This window comes from Synchiropus splendidus, chromosome 4 (assembly GCF_027744825.2).
Source record: "Synchiropus splendidus isolate RoL2022-P1 chromosome 4, RoL_Sspl_1.0, whole genome shotgun sequence".
Lineage (NCBI taxonomy): Eukaryota > Metazoa > Chordata > Actinopteri > Syngnathiformes > Callionymidae > Synchiropus > Synchiropus splendidus.
This window is the reverse complement of record NC_071337.1, coordinates 31803439-31828347: the sequence shown is the minus strand read 5'-3', so window position 1 is coordinate 31828347 and position 24909 is coordinate 31803439. Positions and strand designations below refer to the sequence as shown.

At 41.7% G+C, this 24909-nt stretch overlaps 4 protein-coding genes across 6 annotated transcripts; 2 read left to right on the top strand and 2 right to left on the bottom strand.

The window, feature by feature from the left end:
- Positions 1-834: 834 nt before the first annotated feature.
- ilf2 (interleukin enhancer binding factor 2) lies at positions 835-7648 on the top strand. Its single transcript, XM_053863742.1, has 14 exons — positions 835-970; positions 1134-1193; positions 2138-2180; positions 3467-3571; positions 3649-3726; positions 3799-3901; positions 5178-5243; positions 5303-5419; positions 5483-5561; positions 5632-5719; positions 5788-5964; positions 6231-6321; positions 7102-7259; positions 7342-7648. Exons 1-13 carry the CDS (start codon positions 966-968, stop codon positions 7248-7250), a joined length of 1161 nt encoding a protein of 386 aa, XP_053719717.1. The 5' UTR covers positions 835-965; the 3' UTR covers positions 7251-7259; positions 7342-7648.
- On the bottom strand, positions 7434-10964 carry pex11b (peroxisomal biogenesis factor 11 beta). Of its 2 annotated transcripts, none has more exons than XM_053863745.1 (4): positions 10812-10921; positions 9148-9263; positions 8239-8440; positions 7434-8174 (listed from the first exon to the last, which is right to left on the bottom strand). In XM_053863745.1, the coding sequence occupies exons 1-4, from the start codon at positions 10862-10864 to the stop codon at positions 7817-7819; spliced, it is 729 nt and encodes a 242-aa protein (XP_053719720.1). In that variant the 5' UTR covers positions 10865-10921; the 3' UTR covers positions 7434-7816. The 2 variants fall into 2 exon arrangements, with proteins under 2 accessions (XP_053719720.1, XP_053719718.1); XM_053863743.1 differs by having other exon boundaries at positions 7435-8174; positions 10817-10964.
- Positions 10965-12399: 1435 nt separating this feature from the next.
- snapin (SNAP associated protein) lies at positions 12400-15016 on the bottom strand. Its single transcript, XM_053863049.1, has 4 exons — positions 14879-15016; positions 14681-14727; positions 13361-13479; positions 12400-13288 (listed from the first exon to the last, which is right to left on the bottom strand). The coding sequence occupies exons 1-4, from the start codon at positions 14995-14997 to the stop codon at positions 13181-13183; spliced, it is 393 nt and encodes a 130-aa protein (XP_053719024.1). The 5' UTR covers positions 14998-15016; the 3' UTR covers positions 12400-13180.
- A 35-nt stretch (positions 15017-15051) lies between these two features.
- chtopa (chromatin target of PRMT1a) lies at positions 15052-23690 on the top strand. Of its 2 annotated transcripts, XR_008414393.1 has the most exons (7): positions 15052-15319; positions 15755-15844; positions 16595-16745; positions 16836-17004; positions 19560-19703; positions 19765-21603; positions 22669-23690. XR_008414393.1 is itself a non-coding variant. In XM_053863048.1 (6 exons), the coding sequence occupies exons 1-6, from the start codon at positions 15306-15308 to the stop codon at positions 19971-19973; spliced, it is 777 nt and encodes a 258-aa protein (XP_053719023.1). In that variant the 5' UTR covers positions 15052-15305; the 3' UTR covers positions 19974-22584. The 2 variants fall into 2 exon arrangements, 1 of the variants encoding a protein (XP_053719023.1); XM_053863048.1 differs by lacking the exon at positions 22669-23690 and having other exon boundaries at positions 19765-22584.
- Positions 23691-24909: the final 1219 nt, after the last annotated feature.

The window sequence follows — 24909 nt, the reverse complement described above, 5'->3', positions numbered from 1 at the left end:
ATGGACAGGTCGGCAGTCCATCGCAGGGCATACACATGTGCACACCGAGGGACAATTTTAGAGTGTCCAATTAACAAAGTGAGCATGTCTTTGGACTGTGGGAGGAAATCGGAGTGTGCAGGGAGAACGTACAAACTCCATGCAGAAAGGCAACTGGTCCCACCCAGGAATCAAACCTGCAACCTTCTTGCTGCAAGGCAAGAGTGCTATAACCACTATGCAACAATACCTTGACATGACATATTGACATATTGATATTATTATTTCTGTTACTGCTTACTCCCTGACTCCCTCCCACTCTCTGGAAATCTGAAATCTGTTGTCCATGAACATGTATTACCACAGTGATGAGTTCTTATTGTCCGGGTGCCCTCATCTTGCGCATGAAATCTACAACTACCCTTTATTTAGCTGTGTTCACTGCGTCCCAGCAAACTGGCTGAACTGACCACAGGTAGGCCGAGAGAAACAGATTCATTTACATTATGCCAATTACATAATGGTCAGGTGAATCTGACAAGGATGCATTTGCTAACCAATGTTGCACCAGGTCAATGGCCATCCAACATACCCACCCAGGTTCCTGACAGGCATGATGTTGATCCAGTTCACCAGGTGTTAAACCAGTACCCACATGAATTTAATAGATACACTTCAGAATTCCTCTGTGATTAATTAAGATTACGTTATTTTCATATCCCTTTCTGTCATTATTTATTTATTCATTTTGTTTTTGACAAACGTTCTTATTTATACGAAAAGTTTTTTTTCCTTCTTTTCTATTGAACCTATTACTCCGAATCCATAGATGGCGCCACATTACATTGTTCCTTTTCGTTCCACAATAAACAAACGAAGAAGAATCTTCGGCCATTACAACAAAGACCACAGGAGCAGTTTGTCGAGCTCCTCATTCAATTCTCTCGTTTGTTATCGTTTGATTAATTGCCAAAACGTCGTACGCAATGAGGTAAGTATATTTTACAAATATATTTGATTGTGTTTGCTGCCTTGGGATTACCCTGAAGCAGAACGATGTGCGTCGTGTTTGAGCTGGAATCTCATAGCAAGTATCATATACAAACACGGGGAAATAAATCCCTCTGATGATTTTCACTGACCTGTGTTTGCAGAGGAGATCGCGGCAGGGGTCGAGGTGGCCGCTTTGGTACCCGTGGTGGATTGGTCCAGGGGTGAGTCCAACCATTGAACCGAAATGCGGGCGCCGTTTTAAATGAAACCGCTTCTGTAATAAATGGATTAATTAATAAATACACTTCATTATCAGTTTATTTCCCACTTAACCCATTTGGGAGAACCCGTTAAAAGGGATCCACGCCAGAGCCCTGCTGCCAGGTTACCCTGGTCTACGCATTCACAGTTCATTCTTAGGAACCGGCGGAAGAGATGAGCACTCTAGAGGTAGACTTCAGTGTACAAGTATATTGTGTCTTAAGAACACAGTGTACAGTGTAGCGAATCAGCACCCAGACTCACGGACCTCAAGTGAAAGTCAAGTCAGCCCTGAACCAAAGAAATACGGATCACTGAGCCTCTACTGGGATAAAGACATGTTTGTGATGTGCTGTGTGCATGTTGCTGGCAGGATACTTTGTCTGATGGAGATAAGGCAATAGCCTGGTAAAGAACTTGGTGTCTCGTTGCTGCTAAATGCAACATGTATCCATCACCTGGGTCACCGTGGCCTGAGGCAGTGCCAGAATGGCACACTCAAAAAGGCCTCAAGCTGGCTGGTATTTTCACTAACCACTACTGTGTACAGATATGACATGAGTTATTCTCAGGGCTGTCAAGTTGTGACATCGGTTTGTAGTTTGAGATTTGGTGTGCAACCTAGTGCTTAGCGGATGGATGTGCAGCTCTCTGCCATGACATCAGGCACCCCTCCCTCTCCCTTGTGCTCAGTGAAATAAGAGTCGAGAAGCACAATACTACAATGATGAAACGTATGAAATTCATGGTTTTAGACAACATGCCCATCTTAAGTTATCCCATATATATATATATATATATATATATATATATATATATATATATATATATATATATATATATATATATATATATATATATAGTTATATTGTTTTATAAATGTTTGTTTTGGTCTTCATTACAGATATCGTCAGTTCGTCCCCCACATTCCATTTGATTTTTATGTGGTGAGTATATCATACATGTTGCTGTTTTGTCACTGCCTGATTGCTTTGTTTTGTTGTCTACGTTGGTTTAATGGTTTAATGTTGTGTATGTTACTGCATGGGCCGCCGAGTAATGACATTGCAGTCCTCTGCATGCCATGCATATGGCTTTTTGGTCCAGAAATGACTGATATGACTATTCAAAAGTAATATTTTTTGGCAAAAAAATCCATATTACCTAGGTTTACTTTCTGAATTTTTTTCCATTGAAAACATGCCGAAAACCTCCATGATCATGTTCCCCTACGTGATATGTCCACATGATGTGCTTTGCACTTGTTATGATGTTTCCCCTCATAGTAACGTTTGGCCACATGAGTACTTTTTAAAAATAGAAATCATTGTTGAAGGCATGGCGGCTCACATATAAGCTGTGGTGATCTGTCACGAGCGTTTACATGTAACAGAAACCCTCTGAACTCATTCCAGGTAGACCTTGTATTCAATCATTGCAGCAGTTGGCTTCACAAATGGTGACATTCTTATACCCAGGTTTGTTCGATCTCATTGAAGGGAAGTTAATTTACTGAGGGTTCACCTTCATATATATAAAAAAAGACAAACAGATCCACAGATTTATTGATTAAATTGTATGGTAAATGGATATTGTGCACTTAAAACCTCAATGCAGTATCGTGCCACCACAATTCAATCAGTGAATTGATATTTTCTGACAACACCATTCAGAAAGTGAATATAACTCTTTGATTTGAATATGTGTTTGCTGGTATGATTAATTCTACTCCATAGTCTCTAATTCTACACTATGTATACAACCTCGTTAGTACAAATCATAAACATGCTACACGTGTGGACCTACCTGTTGTCATGTGACGGACATTTACAAAATTGTTTTTACCTGAGCTGCTGCACTGTGTTTACAGTTTATTATTAATTATTGATTAGTTGCACTCTGCTACTAGAAAACCCACAGCATGAAGGGAAAATGCACATTCATGGAATGAGTTGGTTTTGTGTGTTTAATGACTCAAAACGTTAATTTCCGTTTTATGTTCGAGGGAGCCGTCTTGAATTGCATCACTCTGACACGATAGATAAATGTAGCAACCACCAAAAATTTTTGTTTTTTTTAAATAGCACCAGGACCATTTATTAATGTAGCCATCTATTCTGACTAGAGGGGTTATTTATGATTGTTTGTTTACGTGTTTACGTCAGTGAAATTCTAGAAGGCAGTATGCAGACTGCAGTCAGTGATCCCCCTGTTTTTGTGGTGTTTTCGGCAGTGTGAGATGGCCTTCCCACGGGTGAAGCCTGCGCCAGATGAGACTGCTTTCAGCGAGTGTCTCTTAAAGAGAAATCAGGACTTAAGTCCCACGCCTGCTGAACAGGTTTCTGTACACTCAAGTGTCAAGTCTTTTTTTGTGGCCACCTTCCTTGATCTCATATCTTAATTTGGTTCTTGCAGTCATCAATCCTGTCCCTGGTCACCAAGATCAATAATGTCATCGACAACCTGATTGTTGCACCTGGTAACTTTGAAGTAGTAAGTTGTGAATGCAGCAGGCTTTGTGTGTGTATTTGTGTTTTAATATGATGTCATAATACCTCTGTGCAGCAAGTCGAAGAAGTGCGCCAAGTTGGCTCTTACAAGAAGGGAACCATGACAACTGGCCATAATGTTGCTGATTTGGTGGTTATCCTGAAGATCCTGCCGACATGTAAGTCACATTTAAGCCTTTCGATACTTCTCACTCAGTGAATAATAACAAATAATAAAAACTTTTTGAGAAATAGCAGATAAGCAAAATTATTTTGTAACTACCCTGCCCTTCTTTGTTTTAGAGAGGGTCCAGACTGTTTCATGAGTGAGCTTTTGGCTCACTGGAAAGTCAGTTAGGATCAACATGTGTACCTCATACAGAGCGTCAGAATCATTTTTCTTTTGCCTCATAAGAGCGTTCAGTAAATCTGTATCCAAAGCGATTCCACAGGAATGTTTCAATTGCTCCAATTGAACTGAAGTCCTGCTACTTTTTTTTCCCTCACTAACCTCCATCCAACAAATGTAGAAAAATACAGCAGTAGTCTCTCTAACAACAAAGCCAGTTTCATTGAATGCATATAGTAATATTGTAAGAACCATCTTCACTCAGTAGGACTGAGGTGTCGCCTTGTCGGAAGTGATCAGCTTGGTGGCTATTGCTGCAAACAAACTGCGATTCTCAACAAAAATTGTCAAAATACCACTGAACGATCGATTTTTACTCAAGTGCCCATTCCTGCAACAGGTGAATTCACGCACTACATTTTCAAATACCGAAATGTATTGGTTGTCAGTCAGATTTAGAACACAGCGACCTCTGGTGGTCAAGAAAGGTAGCTGTATCCAAGGACCTGTAGCTGATCTCGCTTCAACTCGGTCCTCAAAGGCAGTGGCGGTTTTAGGTTCGGGCGAACCTGGCATCTGCCTGCGGCGGCATTATTGTGGAGGTGGCATGAGCCACGTAAAAATAAATAAATAAAACCACACCATGGGATGGGCGCCATGTTACACAGACTGGAACAATTATCGACAAATGAAACACTTGTATTGCTCCTCCATAGCTGTCATCCCATCCTCCCTGACGGTGGGTGGGAGGCGTCGCCCGGGGAGTAATTCAGCCAATGACCGCCACTGCTCAAAGGGCTGAGGTGGTCCACGTTTTCGTTCCGGCCAGTGAAGCACAGCTTCACCAGTCAGGTGTCAGAAAGTCTTCCGTTGATTGTCAGTCAGGTGCTGCTTCTTACAGCTGACACATGATTGGTTCCCCTTTGTGTGCTTGATGAGTTGGAATAAAAACGTGCACTACCCCTACTCTTTGACAGCCTGCTGTCAGGATTTATGCATTAGTTTTATTGTTTGAAATCTTTAAATATTCATATATAATATGCCATTTCTCCACTTGCTTCAATAACATCTCTAAAATGCTGCAATCCATTGTGTTTGTTTTGCAGTGGAGGCTGTTGCGGCTCTTGGTAATAAGGTGGTGGAAACGCTCCGAACCCAGGACCCTGCAGAAGGTACATAATATTGACGTTACCTGTGAGGTCAGAGATTAATGCTGTCTTCGATTGGTCAGTGCTGTCCATGCTGACAAACGAGACTGGCTTCGAGATCAGTTCTGCCGACGCCACTGTGAAGATTCTAATCACCACTGTGCCACCAAACCTAAGGAAGCTGGACCCAGAGCTGCATCGTATGTTCACGCTGTGTCACGCACTAACATCCACGGACAATCATGCATCTTTGTCTTCTCTAGTGGACATCAAGGTGCTGCAGAGTGCACTTGCTGCCATCCGCCATGCTCGCTGGTTCGAGGAAAACGCCTCTCAGTCCACGTGAGCCTCTTCAATTCTGGCTGATGTTGACTCTGTTAACTGTCACCAAAATGGTATTTTCATTGTCCAGAGTCAAAGTCCTGATCCGCCTGCTTAAAGATCTCCGGCTCCGTTTCCCTGGTTTTGACCCATTGACTCCCTGGATCCTGGACCTACTGGTAAGAGGACTCAAACTCTATGAGCTAACGTCCAGTCTCCGTTGACTACTGACACTCTTTTGTTCCAGGGTCATTCAGCTGTGATGAACAATCCATCCAGGCAGCCTTTGTCCCTGAACGTGGCTTACAGGCGCTGCCTGCAGATGTTGGCTGCTGGCCTCTTCCTGCCTGGCTCTGTTGGAATCACAGATCCCTGTGAGAGTGGGAACTTCCGAGTCCATACTGTCATGACCCTGGAACAGCAAGTAAGTCTCTTTATTTCACAGTATTACCTGTGACCAAGTCCTCAAAGAGAGAACAACCCACCTGTTTTGATATCATCCTTCAATGATATTAAATATGCCCTTGTAGTTTGGCAGTTGTGAGGAAGAGGATGTTTGACTTAGAAGATTATTTCCTTCTTTACCATATGAAATACTTTTTTTGTGATTGAAATATTCTGTTCCTTTTTTCTTGTCCACAATGTTTGTTTTGTATTTCCATGACCATAAAGCAAAACTTTTGTGTGCAGGACATGGTGTGTTTCACGGCCCAAACTCTTGTGAGGGTCCTGTCTCACGGAGGGTACAGGAAAATCCTGGGCCTGGAGGGAAATGCCAGCTGTAAGTTCTCATTATGCTGACAACTTTTTCTCCCCTTTGTGAGACAAGAAAAAAAATACTTGTCTGTTTTTTGATGGACTTGGCAACAGATGTTTCTTCATATTAACCAGTGAAACCTTTCTCTTATTTAATCTAACACAAGTAACAAGGAAGTTGAAGTTCATCTGCTCCATTTGCTTGTGCGTCTCGTGCATTCTTTAAACACAATAATTGAATGTAGCCTGCCAGGCTTTTAGCTAGTATTTTGAAACAGGGCGTCCTAAGTCCTGCCTCCAACCCATAACCCTGCCCCTAGCCCCTCCCAATACACCAGGTAACCAACTGACATCACAAGTTGCGTTGTAAAAAAGAAACTGCAAACATCTATTTGTACAAAAATAACTTTTTATAAAAACACAGAGTCAAATTATCATTGAGATGAACTCTGCAGCTGCCACAATAACACTTTCAGATGCAGGGGTCTCCAGGGCAGTTCTTTTGACTGACCTTGATTAATTAAAAAATATATATACATTTTTGCCCTTACTGCAAGCCAAATGTCTACAGTTTTGTTCATCTTCTTTCATATAATTACGATAAACGATAAACTTACAGTTGTATCAGCTGTGTTTTTTAACTTTCACACCTTTAAGCATTCATTCATTTTTCAGACTAGTTTTTCTTTAAAATTGTCATATTTATTCAGGATGTTTTATGTTTTGGAGTAAAATAAGTACTGCATGATCCATTCGACTCCATGACTCCATAAATCTGTTACTTCATCAGTGTTTCAAATTCCAGATCTGGCTACAGAGATGTCCACATGGGATGGTGTAATTGTGACACCATCAGAAAAAGCTTACGAGAAGCCACCAGAGAGGAAAGAGGATGACGACGAAGCTCTGGAGGAGGGAGAAGGAGAAGACGACAGCATGGAGACCCAGGAATGAGCACCTTGGGTAGGCTGGAGGACCTGACTGATCATGAAAAAAATGTGTGAAATAGACAGAAATCTAATCAAATCCATTTGTGTTTCTGCAGTAAATCCAAGTGGCTCCATTAGGTGGAAGATGATTTTCACTTTTTTTTAACCTCAAAATTGATTTGTTTTTTTTTATCTTATCTGTCACAAAAGAAACAGACAACTTGATTCACTCAGCAGGCTTTTTTTTATTTATTCACTATTGACTATTGTGTGTTTAACATTCAGGCAAAATGGTCCTGGTGCTATTTTTAAACAGGTCTTTGTTATTCTGTGTTAGCTGTCCCACAAATGTCCATGTTTAGCTGTCTCCTTGACATCCCAGACATAATAAACGGTGTACATCAAGTCAGGAATAAGTCTTTTCATTGCACACTGCAACCGTCTTATGTCCTCACCATACATCATCAGGCGGACTCTGTTGACCTCCTGATATTTGTCCCGTGATTAACTCAGTTTCTTAAAAGTCCTTGTTGGGATTTAGTATCTTGCAAATGGACTGCTACAGGATCAAACCAGGGACTTCCGCTCTGGTCATGGTTTTAGTTTGAGCCAGGGATGGACCATGGTCAGAATGGACAGCAAGGATGAGGTCAACCCACACGCACCAACAAAGCCTGGACCAGTAGAGTAGAATCCCAGTCGGTCCAATGGGATGAAGATATCGCAAGTGTTTTTCAGGAGGTCCAGCAGCAGCGGTGGGTTGCTGTATAACACTGTCACCAACTGGTGAAGCCGCAGACGAAGACAAGCTGGGAGGACAACTGGAGACGTGACGTCATCTGAGGGGGCCAGAGACTTGGTAGCGACGTGTCGTGATTGGTTCCCCATGAGACGGCTCAACTCGTAGAAATCCCGCGTGAGGTTGAGAATCAGAGCAAATAAATAATACCTGCAAAGACATCCAACAGGGATCACACCACCAATGCTGAGACAACCTGCCTGCCATCACTCACCTAAATGACCTCTGACTCCACTTGTTGTGGTCAAGTTTTGGGGCCAAGCCCACTTTCCCAGCCCAAAGAACATTGTCACAGGCAAAGTACATGGCTCTGTTCAGGTGGCTGATGGTGATGCAGAGACGCAGGACGCTGTCAGAGAGGTGGACAGCTCGCTTGGCTGCCTCCAGCGCCTCCACCGAGTTTCCCAGACGTACAACTGGCACGGGAAAAAACAAATACACTTGAACCCTCATCTTCATCTGAGTACCACATGTATGCCTGCCTCAACCTGGTGCCATTAGCACGTGGGGAAAATGGTGGAGTTCAATAATCGAGACATTCAGTTCTGATAGATGACAATGGCATGCGCAACATGGATGCAGAGACCTAAAATATACTGATGTACTTTTTTTGTTGAGAAAGTAGCCGCCATTTTTAGCAACTACGTTCATAATATTCCAGCATTATTTAACAGACAGGCTCATCCATTAGGTTAAAACACTGTATTGAATAGCCACACAACCAAAAACGCTTCATCTCTATTAAAAAAGGGGTCTGCACAATACGGGCGGCTGGAGATTTGTTTCAACTCATAGAACTTGCTTTATGACTTAAGTCTGAAATGCATGCTCTCGTGATCCTCCATCCAAATGTACAACTTTGTTTCGAAGTTTGGCATTTTTCATTTGACATGTAGACTCCATATCTGGTTTACTTTCCCAATCAGCATATATACATTATTGAAAATTAAAAGTCTTGGCCACCAGAAACAATTTAACGTGTTTCATTTCATTTCATTTTCTGCCAGATGGGGTTCAGAGCTTGTTTACGACGCACCTGCGATTTTTCATCACCCTTCTGTCATTCATCCACCCATCAAGAGACCGTGGATGTCCACGTAAGAGTTTCTCTGCGGTCACCTACCCTTCCGGGTAAGACTCAGGTGGGCTTCCAGCTGTCGGACAGTAGTGTAGAGCTCTGACGCAGGTCCACTTCTCTGCAACATGTGGCCCAGCAGTGTGCAACCATACTGGGCAGCTCTGGTGGGGTACGACACAACATGGCACTTACTAGGACACCCACATTTACAATTAATTACAGCAGCCGTCTAAAAACGCTTCAAAAACTGCAAAGCAGCGCGGCAGCATAATTGCTGTACGGAAGCAATTATGGACCATATTACAAAATGCAGAAACAGAAATGCATTTTCAGCTTAAACTGCATATTTGAAATGATAAATTGAAAAAACAATAATTCATTTATTCTTTGTGACTACTTATTCTGCGGCAGAATTAACATAAAATAAAGAATTTAAGAAATCAAGAAAGACAATGGGTGAGCAATACATGATTTCAAGATTTTTGTTTCCTTCCACGACAATCTACGATGTACGAATGATCTAAACTTAACATGAGTCATGTATTTCACGTATAATATTAGGTTAAAAAAAAGGCGAAGATCATGTTGTTCAGTGTGGAGCATGTAGTAAATCTAGATACTACAGCCTAGTGTTGCAGTTCTCTAGATCTCTTTTGATTCTCTTTTATTGTTTTTGTTTTTTTTACCCCGTCTTTTCTACTAGTCTGGCTGGACTCGGCACTAGAGGGCCAGAGTGGGTGCCGGTTTTGTGGCAGGAACTAATCAGGAGGACAATACAAAACAATATTTATTGTCATTGTCCGTTTCAGCTGACACCTGATTGGTTAGCTAATGTGTGCCTTGCACCCTCTGCAACTCATTTGTGGATCCATCATTCTGTCTTATCTCAGTCTTCAGCTCCAAATATCTTGGTCTCGTCTCGGTTTCGATACCCGGTACAATTATCGCTGAAATATTGAACAATACTTTAGAGTTCTAACAGGCTCAGCTCGAGCTCCTGCACTTCTTCTCCTCCGACTAACATCACTCACCTGACTGAATTTGAATTATGGACCCTTATTGCATGATGGAAATGAAAACGAGAAAGCAATGATTTATTCTTAGTTTTCTCATGAAACGTGCAACCAAAGGAATAAACCGAAAATTTGGATCACCGATTACTCATTTTATTATCATAAGTCCAAAACTGCAACTTCAATCTGAAATTGAAAAAGTATTTCTCTTTACCCGTTCTCGTTGTCAATTTTGGCAGTTCAAATTCAATTTGCTAACTAGTATTTGCTCAGCAGCATTGAATCTTACGCATATTTTTAATCTAAATTACAGCACAGAATAAGATGTGATGAAGACGAAAATGGAAATTCCCTTTGTGGGATTATTATTATTATCACGACATACACGCGTGTAAATAAATAACCGTAACTGAAGCCTGTTCAGATATTAGCTGGGAGGACAATTGAACCCCGCTGGTGTGAGAGCGTGTTTTATATTGGCATTGGGTGTGTTGCGACAATGCATTCCTGTTTTTGATCGGGCGTGAAAGTGACACAACAGACTTTGGACTGTTTATTGAAAGACAGAACGATATGAGTACGGAGACTTCCGGATTTTCCGTGCCGCTGCAACTAGCGGGTGAAGTAAAGCACCTTTGTTTCCATCAGTGAAATGTGTGACATTTGCATTATCGTCATGAATGTTTAAAGCCTTACGTTACCGGAAAAGCCTCTCTTTCGCTTGGCTCTGCGTGTTGAAGCGGACCCATGAATCCATTTTACCGTGTGTTCACTGCTGCTATTGCTAACCACTTGGAACAAAGTTATCGAAGTGCGCATCACTACACTACGTGGGGCAGAGTCGCCCCCTGTGGTGATGGCGGTGTAACTGTAGCGTCGGGTGCGCACCGCAGTTTGCAGATCTTGGGCCCACGGCGTTTTAATGACCCCAGTTTTCATATTCGACAACATGTTCTCCTTCCAGCAGTTGAGGGAACTGCCGACTAAGATGCTGGTGCAGTTCTACAAGGCCATCATCATCCTCTATCACCGCCTGGTACAGCAGTGCCACCTCCAGGGTCAAGGACAGACTGCAGCGCATCGTGCGTTCTGCTGAGAAGCTGATGGGTTGCAGCCTGCCACCTCTTCATGACCTGCATGTCTCCAGGACCCGGAGACGTGCAGGTCGGATCAGAGCCGACCCTTCTCCCCCTGGTCATGGTTTGTCCCTCTTCCCTCTGGCAGGCAGCTACGGCCCATCCTGACCAGAGCCCCGACACAAGAACAGCTTTTTCCCCCAGCCATCAGACTGATCAATTTGTGAACACCGCTTGTTGTTTGATGTTTATTTACTTATTTGTTACTTGTTTTATTTTATTTAGTTCATTATTGGAGGCGGAGCAACAGTCTGGGCAGGCCTCACCAGAACCAGATTTGGAAATTGTAGATGGCTCAGTCAGTGAGCATACTAACCTTGGAGAGATCATTGAACACATTATTACACCGCAATTCCACAGCACACACCCAAATTTCTATTCATGGATGATGATGTTCCACCACGTTGTGCCAGAATCCTCACAGCTTGACTTCAGGAAGTCTGAGTGCCTTACATGGAGTGGCCAGCAATGTCCCCTGACCTAAACCCCATGGAGCACATCTGGCACCATCTGAAGCAGCAACTGGATGCTCATACCACCCGCCCCATGGCGTCTTGGCAGGACTGCATGTGGCACTTGTGGAGGGTTTGGAATACATTGCCTCAGAACAACATCATGAGGCTAGTGAGGAGCATTAGACACCACTGTCAAGCTGTCATTGTGGCCGTACTACTACTACGGACGATTTTGGTCAGCCCTTGGGCTATCTGTCTGAACTGTTGGGGTAACAAATATTTAAATGATGAAAACAGTGTTCTCCTCATTCATTAGTAGTCATAAAAAACTATAACTTATTCATTAAAAAATGCACTCATGTAAATGGCAATATCCCAAAGTTATTGTGAGTAGTGTATCACAACTGTCATACAAACACAGCCTGTGTCATAGCATGGAAACTAACCTGGATCATGACCTGTCATAGGTCATGATACCTGAAAGTCCAAGAGACTCTACAGAACATTAAAAATGGCATCTTTGCCCCACAAAGTACATCTTATTGGTGTTCACCCCAACTACCATGTTAGCCCACATCAGCTGTAAAGCTTTAAAAATGTGTCTCCTGGTCTGCAGAATAAGGGAAGAGGGAAAAGGTCGTATAGAAGAAGTTTATTTCAAACATATGTCGATAAGGAGCAGGAAGGAGAATAATATGTACAATTTTCTGCCCCTTTTTAATTTTCTTTGTCAGCTCTAGGTGTTCCTTGTAAAATATAGATTGATCCCCAGACTTTGAATATCTCATTTATTCATTATTATGTTTTGTGCACTGCGATTCGTATTTGAATACATTTGTGAATAATAACATAATAGTGACATCTTACATCAACATGTCTTCACGCATGCACCACATCTTAAATGCATAAGCTGATGAATGAAGGGAACCTGCCTAAAAAGGTACATGCTTATTTACCAGAAAATTGCAACCGTAAATACAGGGATTAAAACATTTGTGTATGAATCAAACTTCTTCATCTTTGACAAACTATGACAGGCATGCGGGCCAGTTAGGTCTCTGTCCACTCTCTTCCCCAGCACGCCCTGGGAGTGACGAAGAGTTCTGGTCTGCAATCACCTGGCTCATTTTGAACACAACCAATAATTCAGCAGTACGTTAGATTCCATGTAAACTTCTATTATCCTCATTCCATCTTACTGTATGCGAAGTTATTTACTCATTTTCTCGCTCACGATCCTGACAATCTGTCTGTGCCTAGTGAATAAAGAAAAAGACAGAGGAGAAGTAGGCAAGTTTGGATCTGTAATAGACAAACAATGAGTGTTAGCAGTCACGCAGTCAAAAGGACAGTAAATAAGACAATACATTCACTTAATTTACTGTTCAGTTCCAGTTATTGTAGATTTTCATAGAGTGAGACTTAGAAAAATGAGTTATCACACAAAAAAGTGTGACAGACAAGTGTTAAATGTTCATGGTTTGCTGGGAGAGTGTGATGGAAATACTCCAGAAGCCTCCAACATTGTCTTTCTTCTTGCTGTTTCCTTAGCCACATTGTGGTTGAGCCTTCTTAGTCGCTCCTGAGGTGAAGAAAAATTAGGTATTATTCCAATTGGCAGCAAAGAGAAATGTTACGGATGCCATGGACTGACCTGTGCATTCTGCAGGATGTTATTGACAAGCACAACTCTGCGCCGTGCATTGAGGAGCTTCTTTACATAAGGGTCAAGATCTATGGCCACCTTTTGGTGTTCATTAATCCTGCATAGCTCTGTTGGAAAGCACAACATTGGCGTTGAATGAAGACTCGACAGTCTGGAAAAACCCATATTATTTTTTTGCGAGATACAGAACAAAATCTTGATAGTCTGACAATGAATACAAAACACCATTTTATGTTGTTAGCTAGGGCTAAAATGAAATTCTCAGCTAGTTAGACTGAGATTTTCAACTATGTTATGGAGACCTCCCATGATGAGTTTGTTCTCATCATTACAGTCTGGATCCTGGACTCAGTTTTCAAACTTGTCAGAATTGAGGTTCCATAACCTCATACAGTAAGCCAGTACACAGAAATTTCAGATTTTTTCTATATGCGCCCCTGCACCTGCAGCTTATAGGTCACTGAAAAATGGTCAGATTTGCATTGTGTAATATTGATTCATGCAGTCATGCAACCATGCAATCTCCAGTTTTGAAAGAGTTATGTGAAGAGACATAATGCTCCCTTTTGTCTTATTATTAGACAAAAATAACTCAAGTTTTGAGTGTATGGAACGTATGAATCACAAATCCCAACAAAGCATGTGTCAGTCTGTTTCATAAGAGGCAATAGGACAGAGCCGACCACCTCTCTGAACACCGTAGTTCACCTCATACAGAACAATTCTGTCAATTTCTCTATTTTTTTTAAGTCATTGGGTGTGGGTCCAGTCTGTCCCGGTATGGTCCGACGCCTGTTTTTTTTTTTTTTCGCGATATGCTGGATTCCATGGCAAATGGTGTAAACAAAGTCTGTTCAGTCGCTGTCTGTTGCCGACAGTGACTGCAGCCCAAGACTGGCCAATAATATTTGCAATGTTATACTTTGAGCATTCAGTGCATTTATTCTAAAGAATGACCTTAGCAGTATCTGATTGTCGGGTTGTCGGAGTAAACATGGGGACAGCATTGGTCACTCTTGTGTAGATAAAATCTTCCTTTAAATTACATTTAGAATGGATAAAAAAAAATGTGTGTGATTTAATTTTCCACTAATCACAAGTTAACTCAGCTTTAGTGTGATTGAGATTCAAAATGTTCGATTAAAAAATCTATTGAATTTAATCTATAGCCATAATTAATAAAGGTAATCTAACAACAGTCGACAAAGATTGCTACAAATAATGTTTACACCGTAGTCAACTGAACTGCATTGAAGATGTCACATGACACTTTGATCATTCATATATCAATGAATTGAGGGGCATTACCTGTGGCCAAATTGTCTATGTGGACTCGTAATTCCACCTGGCTCTCTCTGCAAACACAATACACAAATAAGTGGGACAACAAGCAGGCGTTTACAGCGAAAACATTTACAAAATTACAGACAATACAAGTCACGAGACTTTTCCATCTGAACCCTGTATAGGCATCATTTCATTTCAATAAAAATAAATGCTCTTTACCTGACCGAGTGAACATGTATGTCAACTTGATGAATTGCTGGCCTCAACAGATCGAGCATACCTTCGGCAATCGCCTCTTTGGTTGGACATGGCTCGGCAGCAACGACCGACACAGCCATTTTGAGTGCCGAAAAACAACGGGACGAAAGAGCTACGTCACCGTGACGTAGATGCACCATTTTATTTCAGAGGTTGGACTACGCACGTCCATTTTTCTCCCCATGAAGTCTTGACTGGTTGACCTTCTTTTGCTTTACGCAGATGAAGAGGAAGACGTAGAATAGTGGTTTATTTGTTAAAACCAACTTCACTCTGGTATTGGATCGTAAACGTGTCGCGGCCGCGATAACAGGCAGGTTTTCAGAGCGGCCATATTGTTGGCAAGTTGCTCCCGAAGCTGAACAGGGCGAGCTGAGTTTCTCAACTTATGCAGCGTCCATTGTAAGTATATATATATTTATTTATCGACATATATGTGTATATATATGTGTGTGGTTCCATAAATACCTAACCCGAACAAAAACAAGTGTATGTACCATGATTCCCAGTGCAGTCTTACATGCGGCCTGCTAATTTGATTAGCGGTTGTGCGTTGTTAACACGCTAACTGTGCCGTAGTATTCTTCGTATATGTTCAATGCGCCCATCTTTTCCCATGACAAATTCAGTAAAAATGTTGTACACATAGACTGAACCCGTTTGACCCAAGCTGGCGACAAGACGCTCGATTTAGTGCTACTAAAGATGGTGCCTGGTTGTCTTTGGAAGAGGCGCAGGGTCTAATGTTTTATTAAGTCTATAATCATATTACTTATTTTCCTTTCCCAATGTGTTGGGTTCGGTTTTTTTTTCTAATAATTGTACTTTATTTTTCAGGAGCCTGCAGTCCAAGCCTGTAAAAATGAGTGCGGCATTTTCACAAGAGGTTGTCCTGAAAAGCACCACCAAGGTTTCCCTAAATGAGCGGTGAGGCGCCACGCACCATGTCAGCAGTTACAATCCAGATGATGCAAGGCCTATCCATGGCTTGTGAAGGTGCTAGATCTCTGCGGAAGCCTTCTGTATGGGACCAGACCTGAAATGGAAAGCACCTTGTCTGGCCCACATATGTGTACTGTCTTCTCGCCAATATCAGCCCTCGTTTTTAAATAGATGGGTATTTTACAATACAAAATGGGGCAAGCAGTACTCACACAGTCAGGGGGAGATTGTGGTAAGATCATAATGGATCCACTTATTAAATTCCATGGCACGACAGCTACCTCTGTCACCTCATGTAAAAAAAGAGAGACATGAAATGCTACTTCATCTTTTTCTAGCTCTCATTTCTCCACTCTCTTTACTATCAAAGTGAGGAACTCAGCCCAAGCATGGACATGATAGTTTCCCTCCCTCAACCATTGGAGTATCTCCAGGCTTCTCACATCACAGTCTATGCTGTAAGTGGCTGTAGTGACCTCTTGTGCCCAAAGCCTCTGCTATTGAAGGCTTGTAAGTGGCAAACGTCTCCTTCCTCTGGGAATTGCTTTCGTTATCTGTCCTTCACTCTTTCCTACCTGAGGTTTTCTAGCAACATGTCAAAATAACTATGTATTAATTACAAAAAGGTGCCGAAAAGTGGAATACACTATGTGGAATCCTGCCGCCTCCTCCTCCTCCTCCTGCTGCTGTATGTCCCCTCTTTCACGTCCTGTTTTTCCCCTCCTACCTCTGAAGCTTCACTAACATGTTGAAGAACAAGCAACCCACTGCAGTGGGCATTCGGGCCACCATGCAACAGCAACATTTGGCCAGTGCTCGCAACCGCAGGTTGGCCCAACAGATGGAGAATCGACCGTCTGTGCAGGCAGCTCTGAATCACAAGCAGGTGATGTCACATTTAAGTACACATGTTGTGCAAGCAGACACTAGGTAAGTAAGCAATTTATTGATGATGATTGCAAATGGTTTGTTCTAGAGTTTGAAGCAGCGTCTGGGAAAGGGCAACATCCAAGCCAGGTTGGGTCGTCCAATCGGGAATTTGATGCGAGGTGGACCTACCCTTGGCCGAGGAGGAATGCGAGGGATGTCCCGAGGCAGTCTTCGAGGAAGAGGAGGTCTAATGAGAGGTGCTCTTTCTTTGAGGGGTGAGTGCAGTGCTCGGTGGCAAGTTATGAATTGCTTTTATTCTTCCCTCAATGGGGGAAATTTTGAACTAAGAAGTAAGAACTGAACTAAGTCGGTTGAATCAACCATTAATCAAAGTTATCCTTTGTGGAGTTTGTGCAAGAGGGTATATGAAGACTTCATCTAGAGAATGCAATGATTCATCATGACAACCCGCAAAACAAAGCATTGCACCTCTTCCATAGTGGAAATGAAAACATTGACTATGCAGAAAATGAGCACATTTAAAACATGCTGGCTAAGTCTGTGTGTGAGTATTAATGGAGAAAAATGTTATGTCTGGGAGATAATGGGAATTGATATCCAGATGTATTTTGGCTGAATGGCAAGTTGATATAAACAATATACCATTTTAACAAAGCAGTTATATAAGAAGGAGTCAAACTGTTCCCTGAAAAAAGAGGTGTTTCAGCAGAATTACACTTAATGCCTGCTACTGCAAGTACAACAGGGTGCAAAAAAAACCCAAAACGCATGCTGATAGGGATGTGTCCGATACCGATGTTTGTGACAGATTAGCTGAGATTTCTAATCCATAAAATGAGTATCATGCTGTCTGCTGAAATTTTCTCCCTGTGAGCTGCTCTGCTGGCTCACTGCAAAGTGTGGGATGCTTTTCCCAAACTCATGTGTGCCTCACCGACATGTGGAGTAGGCCTACACGATAAATCTTTTTTTTTTTTAAATCGCAATTTCGATTCACCCTTGTGTCTGATTTAATTTTCAATTGATTTCGATTCACATTTAATTTACAAACAGACAGGATTTGCATCACAAATGCAACTTTTCTTTGAGTTTTACACTCCCAAGCCGCGCTGCAAGCCACTACTTTCTGAGTTCCCACAATGCTCGTGACTTCTCCTTCAACCAATGATGAAGCGCCTAGTAGTCACGTGTTTTACTGGTGGCGTGAATGCGGTGGTGATTGGGAAGGTCGGCAACAGGGTAGAAACTGAAGGAATATGGATGACAAACCGAGAACTAGTGAGGAGAATCAGCGCACCAAACAGCCTCAAAACGAACATGTTACGAAAAAGAGGATGGAGCGTGGAGAGTGTTCCGGGGTCATGAAAGTGAAAGCGCTGGTTCCTCAGCAGCTGTTAGCGCAGCTGACGCATAGCAACACCCGCCGGTCCCGGAGTGACATTCGGAACGCTAAGCTAATTGCCAAACAAATAATCATTAATTTCACCAAGCTGAATGCCGTTTAAACGTAGACAGAATCGACCGGCTCCGTCTGCGTTTTGGAGTCAGGCGCATCGTTCGTCAGCCTCCAGAAACTGTTGAAAACATCTGAAGTGGAAACTTTCATCAATGCAGTGCCCTCTGTCTCGGAGTCCCGCTACAGTATGTCACTATTTCACGGACACAGCACAGTCTCTAGAGACTCACCTGCCACGTCTCACATCAAAATTAAATGTTTTTCAGTTGTGTCCTTTTGATATAATAGTTACTGCATTCTGCAAGTCTTTTTTGCCTTCTAGAAAAGGTATAATAAAGCCTTTCTGAATTAAAATGTTTCATGTTTTCACATCTTCGACACAGAAGGTCTCATCATTTTGATTACAAATTCATTGTCAGTCCATGTGATCGCTATCCTGATCAGAGCATCCCTACCACAAATCTTTATCAGCACCTCAAACGTCATATACCTGGTGAGGCAACTTTGTTTTGTCGTGGTTTATGTGTGCAATAAACTATGTATTTCATGAGGAAAAAAATCATGGCAGAGAATCGCGATATCAATTCTTAGCAAAAAAAAAATCACGATTCATATTTTTCCCGGAATCGTGCAGGCCTAATGTGGAGCAAAGAATCTGGAATCCGTTGAATGAAATTGATTCCACAGTTTGCAGCTATTTACTGTAGCAAGCACACCTTTTAGCAGCATCAAGAGCTGCTACTTCTCTTACATAGATGGTACAGAAATACATGCTATTTCGTTTAGATTAGATGGATTTAATTGTATATTTTCATGTAATTGGAGAGAGAGAGAGTGTGAGAGAGGTGTTTGGCAATTTTGGAGTTCAGCTCATGAAAGATGTGAGCGATAACAAAATTGTTTTATATTTTTGTTCAGTGTATTTACTGTTAATGTCAGATATTCAGGTTCTGACTTCCTTTTCTGGTCCGTGGATCAGTGCATTCTTATGTGCAAATCCACAATTACTGAACATTAAACCTATTGGAATTCATTTCTACGACAAATACAGCATTGCAGATCATAGCCAATGTAAATGGAATGTGCTGTTGACCTACTTATGGACAGGCTGCACATGTGAATCATATGTTTTCATGACGAGCACAATGATGCTGAATGATGACACTTGTATGGAGCATTTGCAGCACTGAGCTGAGAATTGCACTGAGCCTAATATGTGAAACTGAATAATCTGATTCTCCTCACTGCAGTGGAAACTCACGCCTTCCACTTTCTGAAACCGGTCCATGGTGTGTTATATCGGACTATTATTTTATTGAAGAAAGCTAAATTAACCTATTTATCTTAAAACAGGAAAGCGATTCTTCACAGGCGGCCCACTACAAGTCCGTAACTCAACTGGTCGCCTCGCAATGCGCAGGGGAGGCCGTCAACGAGGTGGACCCGCTGGTAGAGGTGTGGCACTTGGGAGAGGAGCTGGTCGTGGATTGATGAGAGGTGAGAACTTTCAGGAGACTTAAGGTGGAACTGTTTTGAATTTGTATGTCTGTGCCATTAGGCCGTGGTGGAATGCGTGGCCGTGGTGGTTTTGCTGGCAGAGGCGGACGTGGTCGGGGCCGGGGCCGAGGTCAGGGAACAGGTCGACCTGCGGTCACCCGAGAACAACTGGATAACCAGCTGGATGCCTACATGTCCAAGACCAAAGGTCACCTGGATGCTGAGCTTGATGCCTACATGGCTCAGGCAGACCCTGAAAGTATGGAGTGACCTGAAAAAGAAAATCCAGAACTGTACAGAAGTGTTCTTCCTGTGAGTCGTCTAGGAGAGAAGCTGATTTTAGTATGTCAGTCTCTGCTTATGAATCTGCAAGGTTGTTTTAAAACTGTTTGAGTGTCTCATTCTAAATTACTTGCTTTGTTTTTTCAAGTTTTCAAATACTTACGACAGAATGTATGAAGCCAAATTTGAATTTCTTTTTTTCTGAAGTGTTTATTTCTTTCATTTTTTTTCCACTTTTTTGGTTGACATTTAAGTTTACCCTGGAAAACTTGACTACGGCACTGGAGTTTGACAACTATCACCTCTTGAACCAACTATGGTTGTTAGTTGTTTTAATCCAAGTAAATGGTCTTTTTCAAAAGCGACTGCCTTGCATTAAAGCAGCCTGATATATATATATATTGTGTCTCGATTGACTTCATTGATATATATATATGGGCTGTTCCAGGAACAATGATCAGAAGCAGAATGGGTGTGGTACAATGTAGTAGGTTTTTTTTAGCCATCTTGTTATGAAATTGAGTTTTATATATTACATGTAATAATCAAAAAGTATCTTTTAAATCTGGTCACAAATGTAAACCTCACGGTGGAGCTCTAGTCTCATGCTTATTCTCCAGTGATATTACACGAAGTGCGGAAGACTCTCCTGAACAGGAAGAGGCCCCAGGTCGATCGCTTTAATGGGAACGGTGGTCCTCCCCCAGAAGAAAGTGGCACGAGGTGATCCTCAAGCTCGAGAATTATGGCGACACAAGAGAGAACAACAGACTTACATTGATTAGCAAGAGTGACTGTTTTGGGATTCAAGTACGATTCAAATAATGTCATAAGGTGTGAATGTACTAAAACAAGGTTACAATACAGTTAATTTAGTAATTCAAATTCTGCTTCGCTTGCTGAAATATGCGCGTGCGCAGTGAGAAAATTTTAGCGGATACAACCACGCATGCGGGCAAGAAAAGACGTGTTAGAAAACCAGGAAATTACGCCATAAACCCTGGAAAAAAATCGGGATGAGGAAGAAACTAAGGCAGTGACACACAGCCTACTACAGTATAGCTTGCTTGGCAGCAACAGCCTCTTGGGTTGAGTTTCGTTATTCCACCGCGAGACGACATCGTTCGAGTGCACGCGGAAATACCCCTGATGCTGATACTTGTTTGAAGGAACTTTAGAAGTTGGACCAACTTTTTCTGTCTAAATGCAAATCAAATAAAAGTTGAAGTAATTCGATGTGCCGCTGTTCGTTCGTGGCAGCCTGTGGGTTTCTACACTACGACAACGCCCAAAGGGACTCCGGTTTTGTTTTCCTCTGCATTGCTGGTAGGAGTCATGGATTCACAGACGGAAGCGACCCTGGAAGGGATTCCGAGCTGATGGAAACCTGCGATGTATCTTGTTGGCACCGTTTGCGCTCTGGTTCCGTCTGGTGGATCACAGAGGTCAGACAGTGCCGAGGTTAAGTCATTTCTCTCGCAACTCTCTGTGGTCAACTCACTCTGCCACAGTGTTACTAAAGAGAAGTCACAGCTCTTCTGCCTCCTCCATGTGAGTCTGACACACTTTCTCTGTGGCAGGGGAAGCAAGATGGCGACGCAGAGCTGACCATGTGCAGGTAACTGTGTGAGGTTCTTTTCTGCCTTACTGTTGACTGAAACCTGTGGTTTTGATGATTGGCAATGATATGTTCAACTGCTCTCCACTTTGACGCATGCCCAGCTGAACAACATGTTTCAATTGAATGCATTTTTTAAAACTTATTTTGGTTTTGAATGCATTTAGACAGGCAAGGGAGTAATCACCAGGCTGCGCAAGCAACCAAGTTTGTGCAGTTGACTGGAGGCAAAATATCACTGCCCAAATGCAGGATTTACAAACGTGGATAGGCTATCCTTTTCCGCATATTTATCACTTTGAACGCTCCCTTCGTCACTGATCTCTGTATGCAAGAGAGAGATGATTGATTTGTGTTTTATGTGTTTAAATAAAGGCAAAGATCGCGTTTGTTTGGTCAACAGATGGCTCACAGAGTCATCTTTTAGTCTCTATGTATTCTAGGATACAACACGTCACATACTGTATACATCACAGGTTATAGACCACTTCGTGGGTCTGGTAGCAGTGCCTTGTGTTGGGGCTTTCCCAGTGTTCAGGTTGACTCTCAGCACAGCTGAATTGAAATGACTTTACAGTGATCAATGATGAACAATAAATATACTGTATATAATAAACACATGACAACTTTAATTTAGATCATCAAAATGTGAGAAAGCACTTTCCTGGAGCTAAAAACTTGCCTTGTACAGTGAGGAAGCAGCTGTATGTTTACATACGAATACCGCATGCTCCGAGGATGGAATATTTTAAATTTTGCTCTGTTTGAATTGTTATGAAACGGAGCTGGAATGCAGCTGGCCAGTGTGCATGTTAGTCCTGTAGGCTTCATCGATCCTGTACCGTCGTCGCTGGGTAAGCACTGACGTGTCTGCAGCCAGCTGCTTCATCAGCTGATCTGTTTAAATATCAGTGCAAGAGCATCTCAACTTTGTCATTGGTTTCCAAGCGTCTTACGTTTGGAATCCCGGTAAAACGGTTGATACACATGTTCTGTACAGTACAAGATCCTCTGAATGATCAGGCTTTTGCATATTCTCTATTAACACTGCCCTCCTTTTCCTAGGCTTCTGTGTGCTGCCTTATGGAGGCCAGTTCATCGGAACTGCTGATCATCATGTTGGTAGGTTGGTACAACACACACCTGTTGCTGATGACTTTAAATATTATTGACCTTGGGAGTAGCCCGACAATGTTCGGTGAAGCTGCTCAGTGGGCTCTCCTGGTTTCTATGCAGCAGAGGGGTGGCACCATGAGCTCCGAAGTCCCTCATGTTCAGCTGTCAATAGAGTAAGAACACGGAGCTGACAGGCAGCAATGAGATGTTGTATGGGACGCGGTACAAAGTGATTCTACTGAATAATCAAATATTTTAACAGAAGAGGTCCAGAATCAGCGCAATGGGTCAACGTGGTAACATTGTGGCATAGAGCTTCCTTCGACAGGTTTCTGGTTTAAAGCAAACATGCAAGCATCTGAATAAAATCAAACTACTGGTGACATGTTTTTGACTTTTATCCAGTATATGTTATAAAGCAAAAAGTATTGTCATTATTATTGATGATGAATGAAACATTTTCAAGCATATCTGCATTATCAATAAGAACTGAACGTTTTTTTTTTTCCTTTTTAAGCCTCCCATGGATGAAACCTATAGCTTCGATTTCATTCATGATTTTCTTCAAATCAAGCATCGGTTCACCTAGTACTATATATTTTCGTATTTTTTTTAAGTAAGAAATGTCATCGTTTTTTAAATATTTGATCTCATTACTATGGCAAGAATGAAAACTCAAGTTTATCAAATTATTTTTTTATTTTTTATTTCTTGGTATCATCTTTTGTACAAATAAAGAACTGAAGTTTCAAACAGAGCAGAGCATCTCGCAGTCAATAACCTGGGGAGCATACACACTTGGCGAGGCTTTTGAGGAGCAACACCAGAACTCTTCATGGAAATAAGGGGAGGAAAAAAAGATGATTGCCGAGCCACACAACACAGAGCCGGCGTGGGAATATTTTGGCTTCAAACCTGATGAGTGGGGTGAGCACAACAACGTAGACAAACTTGTTTGTCAAATCTGTGTTGAGAACTAAATAAAGAGTTCACAGAGATCATGATTGCATTTCTTTCTGTTGTACTTCTCTTTTTCGACTAAAGGTGAAAAATACTGACTATGTAAAATAATACATTTGTACAACGTGCGTTATATTTTGATAGTTACAATAATGCTTCTTCTCCATGTAATGTTGACAGTAATATCTGCAATAATTTGTGAGATAATTTCTCAACCAGCCGTTTTAACATGAATACAAAGTGTTTATATGACGGGGGAGAGATGCCTATAGTTGTCCAATATGATTTTCAAAATGTCTACTGCCCTATGGCAGCCAGACAACAAGCTAAAACTAGGCTGTCACTTGAAGACCCAATCTTAGTGTATCCACCTGATATTGTCATGTTAGTAGAATAGAAGTGATGTGCTATGGAGGTGGGAGGTATTTCAATAATTTGCTAACATTCTGGCCAGGTACTACTAGACCCTGTGATACACACTTATAGTGGCACAAGGTCAACACATAATCTGTGAAAATTCTTCTTTGATATCTGCAATGTAAACCGAATATGATCATTGCAAGCACTAGACTAATTCCACAAATAGCCTAAACATAAAATTATGGTTCACTATTTTTATGCAGTTATTTCTGCTTAGTGATTTCGTGTATTTTACTGAATATCAGTAATTACAGTTAGTAGTATCTTGTCTCTCTTCAATTTAGTAAGGTCAGCTTGTGCTGTCAAATAAAGTGACTCGATATAATGTATGGCTTGACTTGCCTAAGAAAAAATGACTTAGGCTTGAGTCTTGAAGGTTATGAGGCTGAGGCATCATGAAAAAGTGTCGTTTTTTCATAGCTCACTAGGTGGCACTCTCATCTCCAAAATGTTTGGATATGAACAATCTTGGGTGCTCTATGTTGCTTGCTTTTTTAAAGCAATTGTGGGACCATATTCCAATTTAAAACAGAAATGCTTTTTAGATTTTAACAAAGCTCTATATAGTCTCAAGTAAATGAAAAATCAATAATCCAAACTGCATTTTCTTCAACATATGAGATACAATAAATACTGCTTGTTCTGCGATTAAAATAAAAATGAAAAAGGCATTTAAAAATAGTGTTACCTTTGAAAGTGGAAAAGCTTTGACGGAAATGCTCGTTGCATTTTCAGTTTGAAGCTGTAAGAATATGATGGTAATCATCCAAATTGCTTTTTAGTTTTTTTCCTTTGGTTGCATGTTTTAGA